Source organism: Lissotriton vulgaris, chromosome 5 (genome assembly GCF_964263255.1).
Source record: "Lissotriton vulgaris chromosome 5, aLisVul1.2, whole genome shotgun sequence".
In the NCBI taxonomy this organism is placed as follows: Eukaryota; Metazoa; Chordata; class Amphibia; order Caudata; family Salamandridae; genus Lissotriton; species Lissotriton vulgaris.
In genome coordinates this window covers 1246401740-1246414947 of record NC_141693.1, presented here as the reverse complement: position 1 = coordinate 1246414947, position 13208 = coordinate 1246401740, and the positions used below count along the sequence as shown (strand labels likewise).

General features: G+C 46.1%; 1 protein-coding gene across 1 annotated transcript in view; it reads left to right on the top strand.

Moving 5' to 3' along the window:
- The first annotated feature begins 4967 nt into the window (after positions 1-4967).
- The window catches only part of MYBPH (myosin binding protein H), a 151263-nt gene continuing 143022 nt past the window's right edge, over positions 4968-13208 (top strand). Inside the window, exon 1 of the mRNA XM_086923086.1 lies at positions 4968-5356. Within this exon, the coding sequence (XP_086779212.1) occupies positions 5023-5356 (334 nt within the window). The 5' untranslated portion in view covers positions 4968-5022. The remainder of the gene's footprint in view (positions 5357-13208) is intronic.

The window sequence follows — 13208 nt, the reverse complement described above, 5'->3', positions numbered from 1 at the left end:
GTGGTGGTTTCCCTGTCTGTATGGCAGTGGTGGTGTCTGTGTATGTGTATGGCAGTGGTGGTTTACCTGTGTGTATGGCAGTGGTGGTGTCCCTGTGTGCATGGCAGTGATGGTGTCCGTGTGTGCATGGCAGTGGTGGTGTCTGTGTGTGCATGGCAGTGGTGGTGTCTGTGTGTGCATGGCAGTGGTGGTGTCTGTGTGTGCATGGCAGTGGTGGTGTCCGTGTGTGTATGGGAGGGGTGGTGTCCGTGTGTGTATGGGAGGGGTGGTGTCTGTGTGTACATGGCAAAGGTGGTGTCCGTGTGTGTGTATGGCAATGGTGGTGTCCGTGCATGCATGGCAGTGGTGGTTTCCCTGTGTGTATGGCAGTGGTGGTGTCCGTGTGTGCATGGCAGTGGTGGTGTCTGTGTGTGTATGGCAGTGGTGGTGTCTGTGTATGTGTATGGCAGTGGTGGTTTCCCTGTGTGTATGGCAGTGGTGGTGTCCCTGTGTGCATGGCAGTGATGGTGTCCGTGTGTGCATGGCAGTGATGGTGTCCGTGTGTGTATGGCAGTGGTGCTACGTATATAAGTGTGCTTGGCCTGTGGCCATAGATTAGACTAAGGGTGTGATCAGAATGTGTGAGTGTTTTGTTTGAGGGGGCAAGTGTGCGTTTCTGTGAGTAGAAAGTGAAGTACGCAGTGTTGTGAATAGGCATGAACATTCGTTCATTCGAAAATACATTTTAAGCCTTGCAGGCATGATTCATCAGCCATGAGCTAAATAAGGCAATCAGTAATGAAGTGCCTTTTCAGCCATTTTATCAAATTGGCAAAATCGGATATTTGAGATCAATAACTTTAATTGAACTCCGATGGCCCATTTTTGATGGATTTGGTGGCTTCTCTGTGAAAGTGAGCACCACTACCATGAAACTGTGTGTGTGTGTGTGTGTGTGCGCATGCATGTGTGTGCACACGCATGTGTGTGTGCCCATGTGTGTGTGTGGGGGGGGGTCTGTGTGTACATGTGCGTATGTGTGCGTGAGAATGGGTGCACACAAAAGTACTGGTAAAAAGATCACTTTATTGTTAATGGGCTATGAAGGGGGGCAGCGTGGTGCAGTGGGGTATTGTGGCTTGATGAATAAGCTTGTGCCGCACAGACGTTTACGAAGGACACACTCATGTGCACTCCTACAAGGTGCTCAAAGAAAAATAAATAGTTTGCTGATGTGAGCCATGGAAGGATACAAGTCATCAACTGAATATGAAGATAAAAAAGCCATGCTGCAGGGGCGGGACAAACCCAATAGTGATGAAAGCTAACAAAACAAAAAAACAAGCCATTGTAATAGACATTGGTGAGACCTATTTGCATTGCCAAAGTTTGTTTAATATATGTCCTCCTACTGCAAAACAATTAAAAACTGAAAAAAGTACGGTAGATATATGTAACCACTACGTTTCCTGCTGATGCAAAAGCGAGGGCTACTACATGTTTCTGCCCTAGGATTCTACATACTAAATAGTGCATTCTGGGACTTGTAGTCTCAATGTGGTTCAATAGACAATAGCACCTGAAAAAACAATTAATTGCAAAAGGAAAGGGCAAAGACTATAAATGCTGAGGCACTGAGTCACAGAAAACAAAGCAGCAGCGACTCTTCAGATGTGGGTACGGGGCACAATGAGGTACGGGTTGTTCTGTAGGTCTAAAACAATATGGACTCCCAATCAGAACAGTAAAGTGAGACCGTTTCCTTTAGAAATGTGCAGAGTATAATTTTCATTCAAAGTGAAAATATTTACACCAGAAAGTGCAGCCGCAATCAAACATGTCGGAAGGTTTAAAGCTATGTCAACAACTAAACTGTGTTGGGAGCACAGTCAGTCTATATCATTCTACCCGAGTACCTTTCGCAAATGTAATGCATAAATTAGCACCAGATGTCAGTTGCATTGCTCTCTATACTCTAATCCAATGCCCCAAAGTAGGGGTCTGTCTCATGCGTTCCTGATATTTTATTAGGGAAACCGCAGAGACTACATGGGAAAAACTATGGACCACTCAGAACGTAAGCTCTGTAGACGGAATCTCACATCCGGACTTATTTCTCTAAAAGCGTGGGACGTTTCAGCACCCACAATTGCAACTCATACTCACGCACCGTTTAAAAAAAAAAAAAAAAACAGATTTTATTGATTCAGAAACGTCTCAGCAATTTAGCAATGTTCGACATGGTACGCATCTAGCATGCGCTCATCCGAGTGCTGCATAGTCATAACACATGTTGCATCTACAACCCCCTGTTCCCCCCTCATACTCACACGCCGTTCTGGCCTATTAGCCACCACGCTGCCTGCCCGGCTTCAAAATATGTCATATGTAACGAAGAAAGACCCTCCCCGTTAAGGAAGTGCATAGCTTCTATGCTCGTGTTAGACGAGTTCAGAATAGGGCTGTCGAAAGGCAAGAATGCCGCAGCAGCAGGAACCTTGTGTGGCCAGTTCCTATTGACCCTGAAGTGCTGCGGGAGGTCACTTCAATGAAGACCATTCATGTCAACCCGGATGTGCTATGTTACATGGGGATTGTAGTCCCCATTCCTGTCAGATAGTCAACATTTTCGTGGGAATTATAGTCCCAATCAGTGTTGGACATTCGGAGTTCTCTTTAATATTACTCTTTTATTCTGAGTTCCAAGACTTTATATAGTCTTGTTATAGTAAACATTGAGAGAAGAGACACACGTAATCACCCACATTTATAAGTACTTCTTATGTTTCGTATGGCCCCGGAAGTCCGCCGCGGTCGCCCCGGAAGTCAGGCACGGTCGCCTGTGACGGGGGCGGGGCCACGTCCAGACCGGAAGAGGTGGCAGGCGGAGTCGATGCGTCTCGCGGCCCGGGGCTCCTGTGAGCGGTGTGGAGACCCGGGGCCGCGCTAGCAGGAGGTTGGGCGCCGCGTGCTGAGAGAAGAGTCCCCGACATTGCCCAGGTAAGTTTCAAAAGGCTGGGGGGGCTTGGTGCACTTGTGTGTGTGTGTGCGTGTATGCTCGTTTGTGTATGCGACGGCGAGGGAGGGGGAGGGGGGGCCTCGGTGCACTTGTGTGTGTGTGTGTGCGCGCGCGCGTGTGTGTATGTGTCAGGGGGGTGTCTCTGTATGTATGTATGTATGTATGTGCGTGCATGGGCGCTTGTGTGTGTGTATGCGCATGCGTGTGTGGTGCTTGCGCTTCCCAGGAGACAGCGCCTGGCCACAGCGCGCGTTCCCGTTTCAAATCCACTCCAAGGATGCGCGCGGCCGAAACTGTCTCCTGGGAAGCACACTCGCTAACAAAAGATCTCTAGCGGAGACACAGCGCTGACGCGCTGTGTTCGCTACGAGACCTAAAAAGGGAATTAAAAAGGGTGTAAACAATAGCACCCACTACAGGAAGCATAAATGTGTCTTTTTTGTAAGCCTTATGCTCTCTGCCTCACACCCGCCTCTCTCATTTTGACTGTGTTGTCCTTTGAATACTATTCAACCCCCTCCCTTAGCCTCCCAACTTTTCACTTAGACATTAAGGGCCTGATTACAGCAGTTCATGATTTCATCGGATAAAAATCAGACACCAAGGTATAAAGAATGTATCAGATCTGCAATGATTGCCTGTTGGGAGTGTACTTTCTGGAGAACAACATGCAAAATGTGGTGCTTACCTAATTAAACTCTGAATGTCTCAGTAATATTGGGCCTTTTTCTCCATGTTAAATTGTGGCTTGTTTAACCTGCCAAAATTGAACAAAGCGAGTGATCTTTAACGCACCTGTTATTTCCAAGTGCTATAAAAATCGCACCACTTCTGTTTGCAATTTCGTGCTCCAACAGATGTTTTTAACCTAATGTAATGGCTCGCATGTAAACAGGCCCTAAACGTGTTTTTAAGTATATTTCATTGTATGCTTAGTTTCAAAATGTGGCCCTTTGTGATGATGGACAAACATCCCTAACAACTACTACGCCCTTCGACACAATTTGAAGCACATTGATTCATTAATTCATCCATCTTGACATGTATGCATTCATTCATCCAGATTTTCATTCACCCGTTCATCTTACCACTCTCTTTGATTCGTCAGTCCATGTTCACATTCTTTTCCGTTTATACATTCATACATCCATCACCCCTTCCTTCACTCCATCCATCCTCTCATTTATCAACCTCCCCTGTGTCATCATGACACGCCCACAAAAACTCGCCAGTCAAAATACAAATTCCTTCACCTGTACAAAAGTCACACAGATTGCTTTTGTAACTGATAACTGTTTTCCGTTTTTCATTCTGGTTCTCGAAGCACTTTATGAAATAATTTCCATTGATTTAATTCAGTTCTGTGGGCGTGACCTGAGACAAAGAGTCGCAAAAGGTTTTCATGTGTTTTTTTTTAAGGTTTCCTTGATTTTGGTAGAGTCAATACATCCTGGAATATTTACTGCTAACGGTACAATAACTTTTACGGTATTATTCTTTCATGTGCCTTTGGTTGTGTTTGTTCAAAGATGAAAGGAGAGGTTACCAAAAAAGAATATATTGCAAGGAAACGAAATCTGTCGGTATACCTGCTGCGCGTACACAGCGAGGCTGCTGATGGAATATGCAACTAATGCTATATACACTGTCTGTGAAGCAAGTGATGCGTTGTGCCTGCTCTGCTGTTTGTTTTTATCCGTGCCGCTGATGCGCTCATCCTAGCGCTTAGATTCGTACGCGTGTTATTTCGTAAAGTGAAAGAATTCTGAGCACGAAACGTGGACCGCAAACCTGCGAGGATGAGAATTTCCTTCGGTATCTGCAATATTGCACACACTACCCCCGGTCTATTTTTGTCACGGGGAACCGTGCGGCCCTCTGTGACTAGAAATAGGATTTTGGAGGAGGTGGGCCCTTTAGAACAGATGGTAAAGCGCTGCAGCCAGTGTCTATATAAATCAGAGGCAAGGAGCTCGCTCGGAGCTCGAAGTCCTGACAGTGCAGCGTGAGCAGAGTGTACAAACATGCCAGCCAAAGTCCCCATCAAGAAGGCCCCGGCCAAAAAGGCTGCTCCTAGTAAGCCGGCCGAGCCGGCAGCTGCCCCGGCCCCAGCCCCAGAGCCAGCCCCGGCTCCCGTGGCTGAGCCCGAGCCGGCCCCTGCTCCAGCACCGGAACCTGCCCCCGCTCCAGTGGAAGAACCCGCCCCCGCGCCAGAAGCTCCGCCGGCAGAGGCCCCCGCGGAGGCGGCTCCAGCGGAGGCTGCTGTCCCGGCCGAGAGTGCTGCCCCGGCGGAGCCCGAGAAGCCGGCGGAGGTCGCGCCCCCACCCCCTCCAGCGGAGCCCGAGAAGCCAAAGGATGGTGAGGAGGGGACGGGGGTGGTTGGGACGAGCTCATGGGATCCGAAATACTGTAAGAGGGCGAAGTGGGTGCACGAGGGAAGCCCAGCAGCAGAGCTGCACAGAGGACTCCCTTTCTGCCATGGAAGCTCCACCAATGCAGAAAGTATCATTTCTTCACTAAAAGCTGTAAACCCATTTTACTCACCCTCACAGACTCTGTGACATGACACTGGTGTATCCGTAAAGTCAATCTAGTCTTCTTTAATTTTACAAAGCCTCGGGTATATTCTCTTTTGAGTGACGTCATGCACGCAAAAATCAGATAGCCCATAATATAAGCGGCAACAATATATCGCTTAAAAAAAAAAAGATGAGTGTGTGGCATGTATCCGTGTTTTTTTTTTTTTAAAAAGCATCCTGGTAAAAAATTAATTAAACAAGAAACGTTATCTGCAGTATCCTATCAGTAACTAGTACAGGCTACTCTTTTTCTGATATTAATTCGTGTTGTTTATAATCTCAGACTGCTGCGAATTTTAAAACAACGTATAGGCGTTCACGCGCTGCACTCTGATCTGTGAGTTAGACCTTGTGTTTAATAGGATTAGGCACATTTAAAGACAGACTCAACATGTCAGCTTAGCCCACTCGGGACATAAACGTTGTGTGTCTTTTGCTCAGTGACTGATGGCTTTCCGCATCACTCTCCGTTTAGCCGATATATATCGCGTTCGCTATTCACAGCTGCACAGTGCGCCCGAGTCACAATGATTTTTTCTGTGTCTTACTCCTGAAGTACTCCTCAACTCTTGGAGTAAGCAGGAATGCTCATGTCCTACTCCTAAAAAGCCCGGAGTAAGTCAAGAGTGAGTGATGCCTACTCATGGCAGCATCGTTGTGATTCGGACCCAGTGTCCTGAGACACAGGAGTCGGGAGATAGGATTTGCTTTCATTAAGAAAAAAGAAGTGTGTGGAAATGTTCCAAGCAACATTTCTAATCCTCTTAAAATATAAATGGCAGGCTTGTGTTCATCACGCATCCTCTAATAAACATTCCGAGGACTTCAGTAATGCCAGGCAATCTCGTCCCCCTCTCGTCATGGGGCTCACCCATGGTCTTATGTCACCACTGAAATGACCATTCCCATTTATATATCCTCCCAGCATGCATAGCAGTGGCTGGGACACAGTGCCCATCTCATTACTGAAACAAGTTCACAATACAGCAGTGGGCCCTATGCCTATAGCATCAAGCTGTGCATTGCGGATCAGGTGCAATGAGGCTGACATGTGCCTGTGGTCGCTTGTTGGGCCTGGAGAATCGTGCTCTACACCCCCAGGGCCGGACTGGCCATTTATCACACTGGGCATTTTACATTCTGGAGTAGGAGGGTTGCATCAGTCACCTGTGGTAGCTCCAGGGCACGAGTCGGGGTACCACGCGGGTGGACGGCGTCCCCCCATTTATTTTCCAGGGTGGACGGCGTCCACCCTGCCCTGCTCATCCAAAGCATCTAAAGCGTGATAAAGCGCACCACGCACCAAACTTTGTGAAACCGTCCGCTGTGTCAGGCATTTCATAACTGCACTTGACATTCATTGCAGGATAACTAAGCATTTGGTGGAGCTGGTGTGCGGGGGCTTTTTCACCTTCATGTACAGCGCTTCTAAGCTTAGCAGAATTATAGCGCCTGGTTGATTTCAGTTATTCGGTTCCCATTGCTCTGGTCTCTGTCTGTAAGAAAGGTGTGTGCCTTTCAAATAAATCGTGCAGTGTTTTCTGATTCTAGCGCCTGGTGAGTGTGCTTCAATGGGAACAGAGTGCAAGTTTAAAGGGATGCTTTCCAATGCTGAAAGCAGAAGCACTGGAGCCAGTCACGCAGTAAATCCAGCCCGCAGGTGAATTAATTATTTTTTGAACTGTGCAATCTCTTACGCGCCTCGTGTTTTTATCTCTTGTTGAATCCAGGGCACGAGTCGGGGGTAAACGCAGGTGGATGGCGTCCCCCCACCACTTTTACAGGGTGGACACCGTCCACCCTGCTAAACAAAACGTCCACCCTGCTCATCAATATCGTGATAAGAGCCCACCAAACAAGCACAAGCACAAACAATGCATCCGGAAATTTCTCGGACTGCCGGTCACCGTCCATCTCCACTCCTGTCTTGATGTCTCTTCATATCCCCGCTGTTCAATCACCAGCCCCACCTTCCTCACCTTTTGCCTCTCTCGATTACCCCATCAACTCTCTCTCACCACTGTACTTCCGCACTCTCAATGCGCCTCAGGACTTGTTTGGGCTGATTCTTGGTGAGTGGAGTAAAGGGGATGGAGGAAAAGACGTTTACAGTGACTAAGAGAGAGCAACAGTAGTAGAGGGGGTGAGTGACTCTAATCAGAAAATATTATGTGAGTTGGAGTGTAAGGCGGGGTGACTGATTAACCTTTTGAACGAAAAGGTGATGGAGTTCCAGTGTGTGTCTGATAGAGGGCATCACCGAGCTGGACCAAGTAAGAGATTTAGTTAGTGGGAGAGCCAGTCACTCAAAGGCTGTTTTGCAGGCGCTCTGCCCCTGCAAATCATCAAGCTCTCCGCTGAGACTGCAGGCCTGTGATGTCACTTCCTGTGTTGTGATGTCACGCGCCATGATGTCACGCACCATGATGTCACGCGCCGTGATGTCATGCACTGTGATGTCACGCACCGTGATGTCACTTCCTGTGATACTAACTAACTCGGAGAGTCCCCCCACTTCTTTTTTTAGGACTTGTGCCCTGGGTATCTCTCACTGACTTCAGTGCCCTGGATGGGTTAAACATAGAGAGAGGGAGAGAGGAGAGGGAAACAGATAGAGGTGAAAGAAAGGAGCGAGAGGATGGACAGAGACCAAGCTGGAGAAGAGGCAGGAGATGAGAGAGCGACAGAGAATAGATGAATGGAGAGGGGTGGAGGGAGGAGAGGGGCCGGATTTGAACATTTTTGCAAGGGCTGATTTCGGTTCCCAGTCGGTCCTTGTTAATCGCTGCTGACATGCAATTAGGCTGTAATGTGTTTGTGGCTTATTCTTGTGTCTTGGGATGGAAGCTGATCCTAAACAATAGAATTCTTCAAGCCTCAGAGACATACATTTCATGGGTAGCTACACGCATGTGATGTGTGCCTGGGTCTTCCAGAGGTCTCGGTGCACCAACAGGAAGCTGTTCTGGCTTGACACAGTGATGCTCAGCTCCTCATATTCAAGATCTCTCTCTTTTTGGCTCACCACGGGCTCCCCCTTTATTGCGGCCAAGAGATTTCTCACACAGTCCATCAAACCCAGGTACACACTGACACTGCTGTGTTGTAACTTAGATATAACTCAAATAATGGCACATTCACTCCTCTGTTGCACACCACAGATATCTCGCTCTCCTCGGTGGGTCCCTGACACCAGTGCCTGCTGGAGATTAATATGGTAAAGACGATGTAAATCATATGATCCAATTGCGTATGATGCTTATAAATTGGTCCGATAAAATACATGGTGAAGTTCTAGGGTGACCAACCGTCCAGAATTTCATGGACTGCCCGTAATTTGGGCCTCTTGTCCGCTGTCCGTAAGGATTTCTTCCACGGACGCCTTTTGTCCGTACTTTCAGACATGGGCGTGAGCTGCCCCATGCAAGCAGCCTGCAACTCTCACTGCTGCAGGGGTCCGCTCACGCTCCTGCTGCAGCAGCCTCTCCCGACCTGGCACAGACTGCTATCAGGCCCATTATCATTCTGTATGGCGGCCTAATTATCACATACAGAATGATAATGGGCCTCTCTGCCCAGTGACAGCATTTCGGACCCCGTGTTTTTTTCCAGTGGGGAAGAGGGGGCATGTAAGATCTGAGAAGCCTTCAGCTTTGATCTTTTTTTAAAAAATATACAAACGCAGGTGTGTTTCACTTGCATACACAACAGATGCAGTGAGTGCAAGGTTCTCTCAACCTAAAATAAACTTATTTTGACTTGTGCTTGTGTTGGTTGTCTATTCACTTATGCACTATTACGCGACTTCCAATGATGTGTATCCAAAACGTAACTTCTGTCCTTAATGTTTGTCCTGAATTTTGACACTTTGTCCTGAATTTTTGCACTCACTGTCCTGAATTTGCACCCATGCCAGTTGGTCACCCTATGAAGTTCCCACAATAGTCCATCTGATGATAAAGACAGGCAGGCATGAGATGGATATCGTTTATCAAAAGAGAGAGAGAGGACTAGATAGCTAGTCCGTATCCCCGGGGATTATATGTTTAATCAATAAGGACTAGCCTATTTGTGGAGTGACTCAACGCTGTATGGTAAGGTGCAAACCATTTTGTTTGTTCATGAAACCCTCACCCACCAACCTGGTTGGTGGCATGCTTCATCATCGGGCCCACCCAGTGACACTGAATGTGTGCTTCGACGTCTGAATACAGCGGAGCAGGTATTTTACTGAGTGTGCAGATTAGTGGCGTGAAAGCCAGTTTAAGTTATAAAGGCCTGGCTGAAACATGTAGATCAAACTTGGATGCAGGAGGCCCTAATTAATACTCCTACACATCCACCAGCCTTTTTTAATGCTAACAGAGACCCAGTTATTAAAGCTTAAGCTACCCTTGGGTACTGGGACCACTGTATAGCTTTTAACTTTCACTTTCACGCCACTACAATTTTTGATTTTCCACTACACGCTTTGTGAATAGGAACCGTAGTTGTTACGCTTTTGGTGCTGTAATACAGGGTATTTTTAAAGCAGTGAAACTTCTAGCAGGCTGTCATCATGCAGTGATCCGCAATCGTAGATTACAAGATTACAGGAAGCATCTCAGGGTGGGATAGAGTAGCGACAGAACGGAAAAAAAGTATCTCAGATGACCTTTAAAAGGGCAACTGCAGGATTTGTGTCCTATGGCGACTTCAAGCCTGTCCCAAATGAAAATTCTCTTCAGAAATCACTTGGTGTGAAGACTGCATGTCCTGTGGCTGGGATGTGCTGTACTGATGTTGTACACATCGTTAAAATACAGCGCTCACCATGCAGGACTATGGATGTCACCGACCCATGCAAGCCTGAGAAATGATTTTACTTTTCCTACAGAAGTTTTTTTATTTTTAGAGATGATGTAGAATACATTTATTTATTTATTTGAAATGTTTTATATAGCGCTATTAGACCCAGAGGTATCAGAGCGCTTTACATGAGTTACAAGTTAACTTAGTTACATCACTTAAATCAAAGAGTCACAGGGGGAGGAGGAGGGGGAGGGAGCGGAATACACAAAGGAAAAAATGAGGAAAAACAATGACCCATGTCCGGCTGGGTAGGTGACGGCAGAGGGGGTGAAACCAGGGCCAGACTCCTCTTTAGCTGCATATGCCAGCTCCACCGGGCATCGGCCAAAGTTGCTCGTGTATCCAGGTGAGTACACACAGTTTTTACGCCCATGGGTGTCATCAGAGGTCCATCAGAAGTTCAGATGAACTGAAATTGATAAACTGATATTAGCGGCGGCTTCTCGGCTAAGGCGGAGGAGCATCGCCCCACTGCTCTTTGAGCAGTTCAAAAAGGAAGAATAAAATGATAATAAAGCAATGCTATTATCATTTTATTTTCCCGTCCTGGCTAAGCTACTTACATTTTAGATGTGGGGCAGGGTTGGGCTGGCACAGGAACAAGGGGAGGAGTAGTGGGCACTATCTTAAGTGCACATGACAGTTTGTCCATTTGTCTTGGACCGGCCAAACAGTCATGTGCATTTAGCATGTTCTCTACCCAGCTGTATTTCTCAGCCTGGGTGGAGAACATGCACAGGCTACCAGTTCGTCTCTGAGGGCCGAACCACGGCACTTAGACCAATCACGACGCTGCTGTCATGATGATGACAGCAGCGTCGTGATTGGCTAGGGGAATCTGGGAGTCTGCGTGCTTCCTGCTTCTGAAGTTGACTGAAGAGGACCGTGAGCTAGTGGCCCGTCTGCAAGTATGTGATTGTTTTTTTTTCATACACCCGACACCCTCGTTAAGTAGCAGCCGCCACTCATTGATGTATATCATGCGTCTTTAGCCTAGGGTAGAGGATATAGTGCAATGGCCAGAGCTGCCAACTCGGGAGCTGGGGCTCTGGGTTTGAGTCTTGGCATCAGCGCAACATCTTGTGATTCTGGTTAGATCACTTAGGGCCATATGCATCAACACATTTTCCCATAGACACAGAATGGGCAAAACCCTTTGATGCATCTGGCCCTTAATCTCCCTGTGCCCATGGACAGCGCCTGGATACCCTCATGGGTGATGAGCCATGTGCTATATAAATCTACAACTGAACTACCACTTTTAGTGATTGACACCTCCGTGAAATACCCAAAACTTGAAGATAACCTGTTCGAAGTTACACACTATGGGCCTGATGTAAAAAGCTTTTTTATGGACACAAGCACTCTGATTCAGAGTTTCTAACCACAAAAGTCGTTTTTTATATGTACTAATCCCATTATAAGAATAAGTAAAACACGATAAATTGAATTGGTTTCCCATACTGACTCGGTATTTGGAAGGGGCTTGTTGTAGACATCCCTTCCAAATACAGAATCGGTCTGAAATGTGTCACTGTTTTACTGTAGAAATCTGGTTGAAAAAGTTACAAATCCCGAGTTGGGGTGGTAATGCATTTGCAAAGAGGAAAGGGTTCCTCTACGATACATTCCCCTTTGAGAATGTACAAAATAGGTTGTTGGGAACCAGGCAGTGGTCCAGGGGACACCTGCCAACTCAAACATTTTCAAAAAAGAAATCTTTTTAAACACAAACCTGTTTGTTTTAAGGAAAATGGACTGCATTTAAAAAAAGAAATTACTTGAAAGATGATCACAGACTTGTTTGTCTGTTGTCTCTGGCAGGTCGCCATCCATGAGATTGCCACCAGTCAGAGTGAGCTGCATCGACCTGCCTCACTAATATTCAAGAGGTAGGGTGAATTGCAACTCACTCAAAATCGGACTTTAGCTAACTGACCTATAAGTGCATAGGTATGTTCATTATATTCTTTACTGGTCGCAAATATACTGGTCACAAATTGCTACCAGATTTTTGCAACCAGTAATGTGTACACCAGGCCCTATGTTCATTGATGGCCTATGCAAAATGTACAGGTTAAAACAATTGTCATACATTCTTTATACAGCTATTGTTCATAGAGCTGGAGAAAGGATGGCAGAAAGAAAGTTGAGGGAAAGTCCACATGTAAAAAATATATGATATGAGATGGGTAATCGAGTATAATACATGGTTAACCAATTGTAATCATATCCATACACACATATATATATATATATATACATTACAAATATTTCTTACTTTCTCTATTTTTAGATTGTAAATGACCTAAAACAAATGGTTGTGCCTTTTCAATTTGAATATTCTACTGAGAAAGAAGATCAGTTCGATTTTAACATTCCTTATTGCATCACTACGAAATTGTGTATTCCATTGGAATTAAGTGCAGTTTCCCATTGAAAAGCAATACATTGACTTTTTTTCTTCATACATACAGGATAAAAATAACTAACACTCATCAACTGGCCTTGCACTGAACACATTTTCAGTTGTGACACTAAACAAATGTAGTCATTTGGACTAACCCTATATCATCAAAACCTAACACCAACTTTCAACTCCCAACCTCTTAAACACTAGTTTCCAAACCTTTAGCCCAATTCCACAAACTTTAAATCTCATATCTCAAACCATTAGCCCTATACTCCTAACCCTGTTCATTGTAGTCTTTACCATAAACAAGATACATTTAAACCTTAAACTTTAATCCTATAGTCTTAACCTATAGCTCCGTAACCCA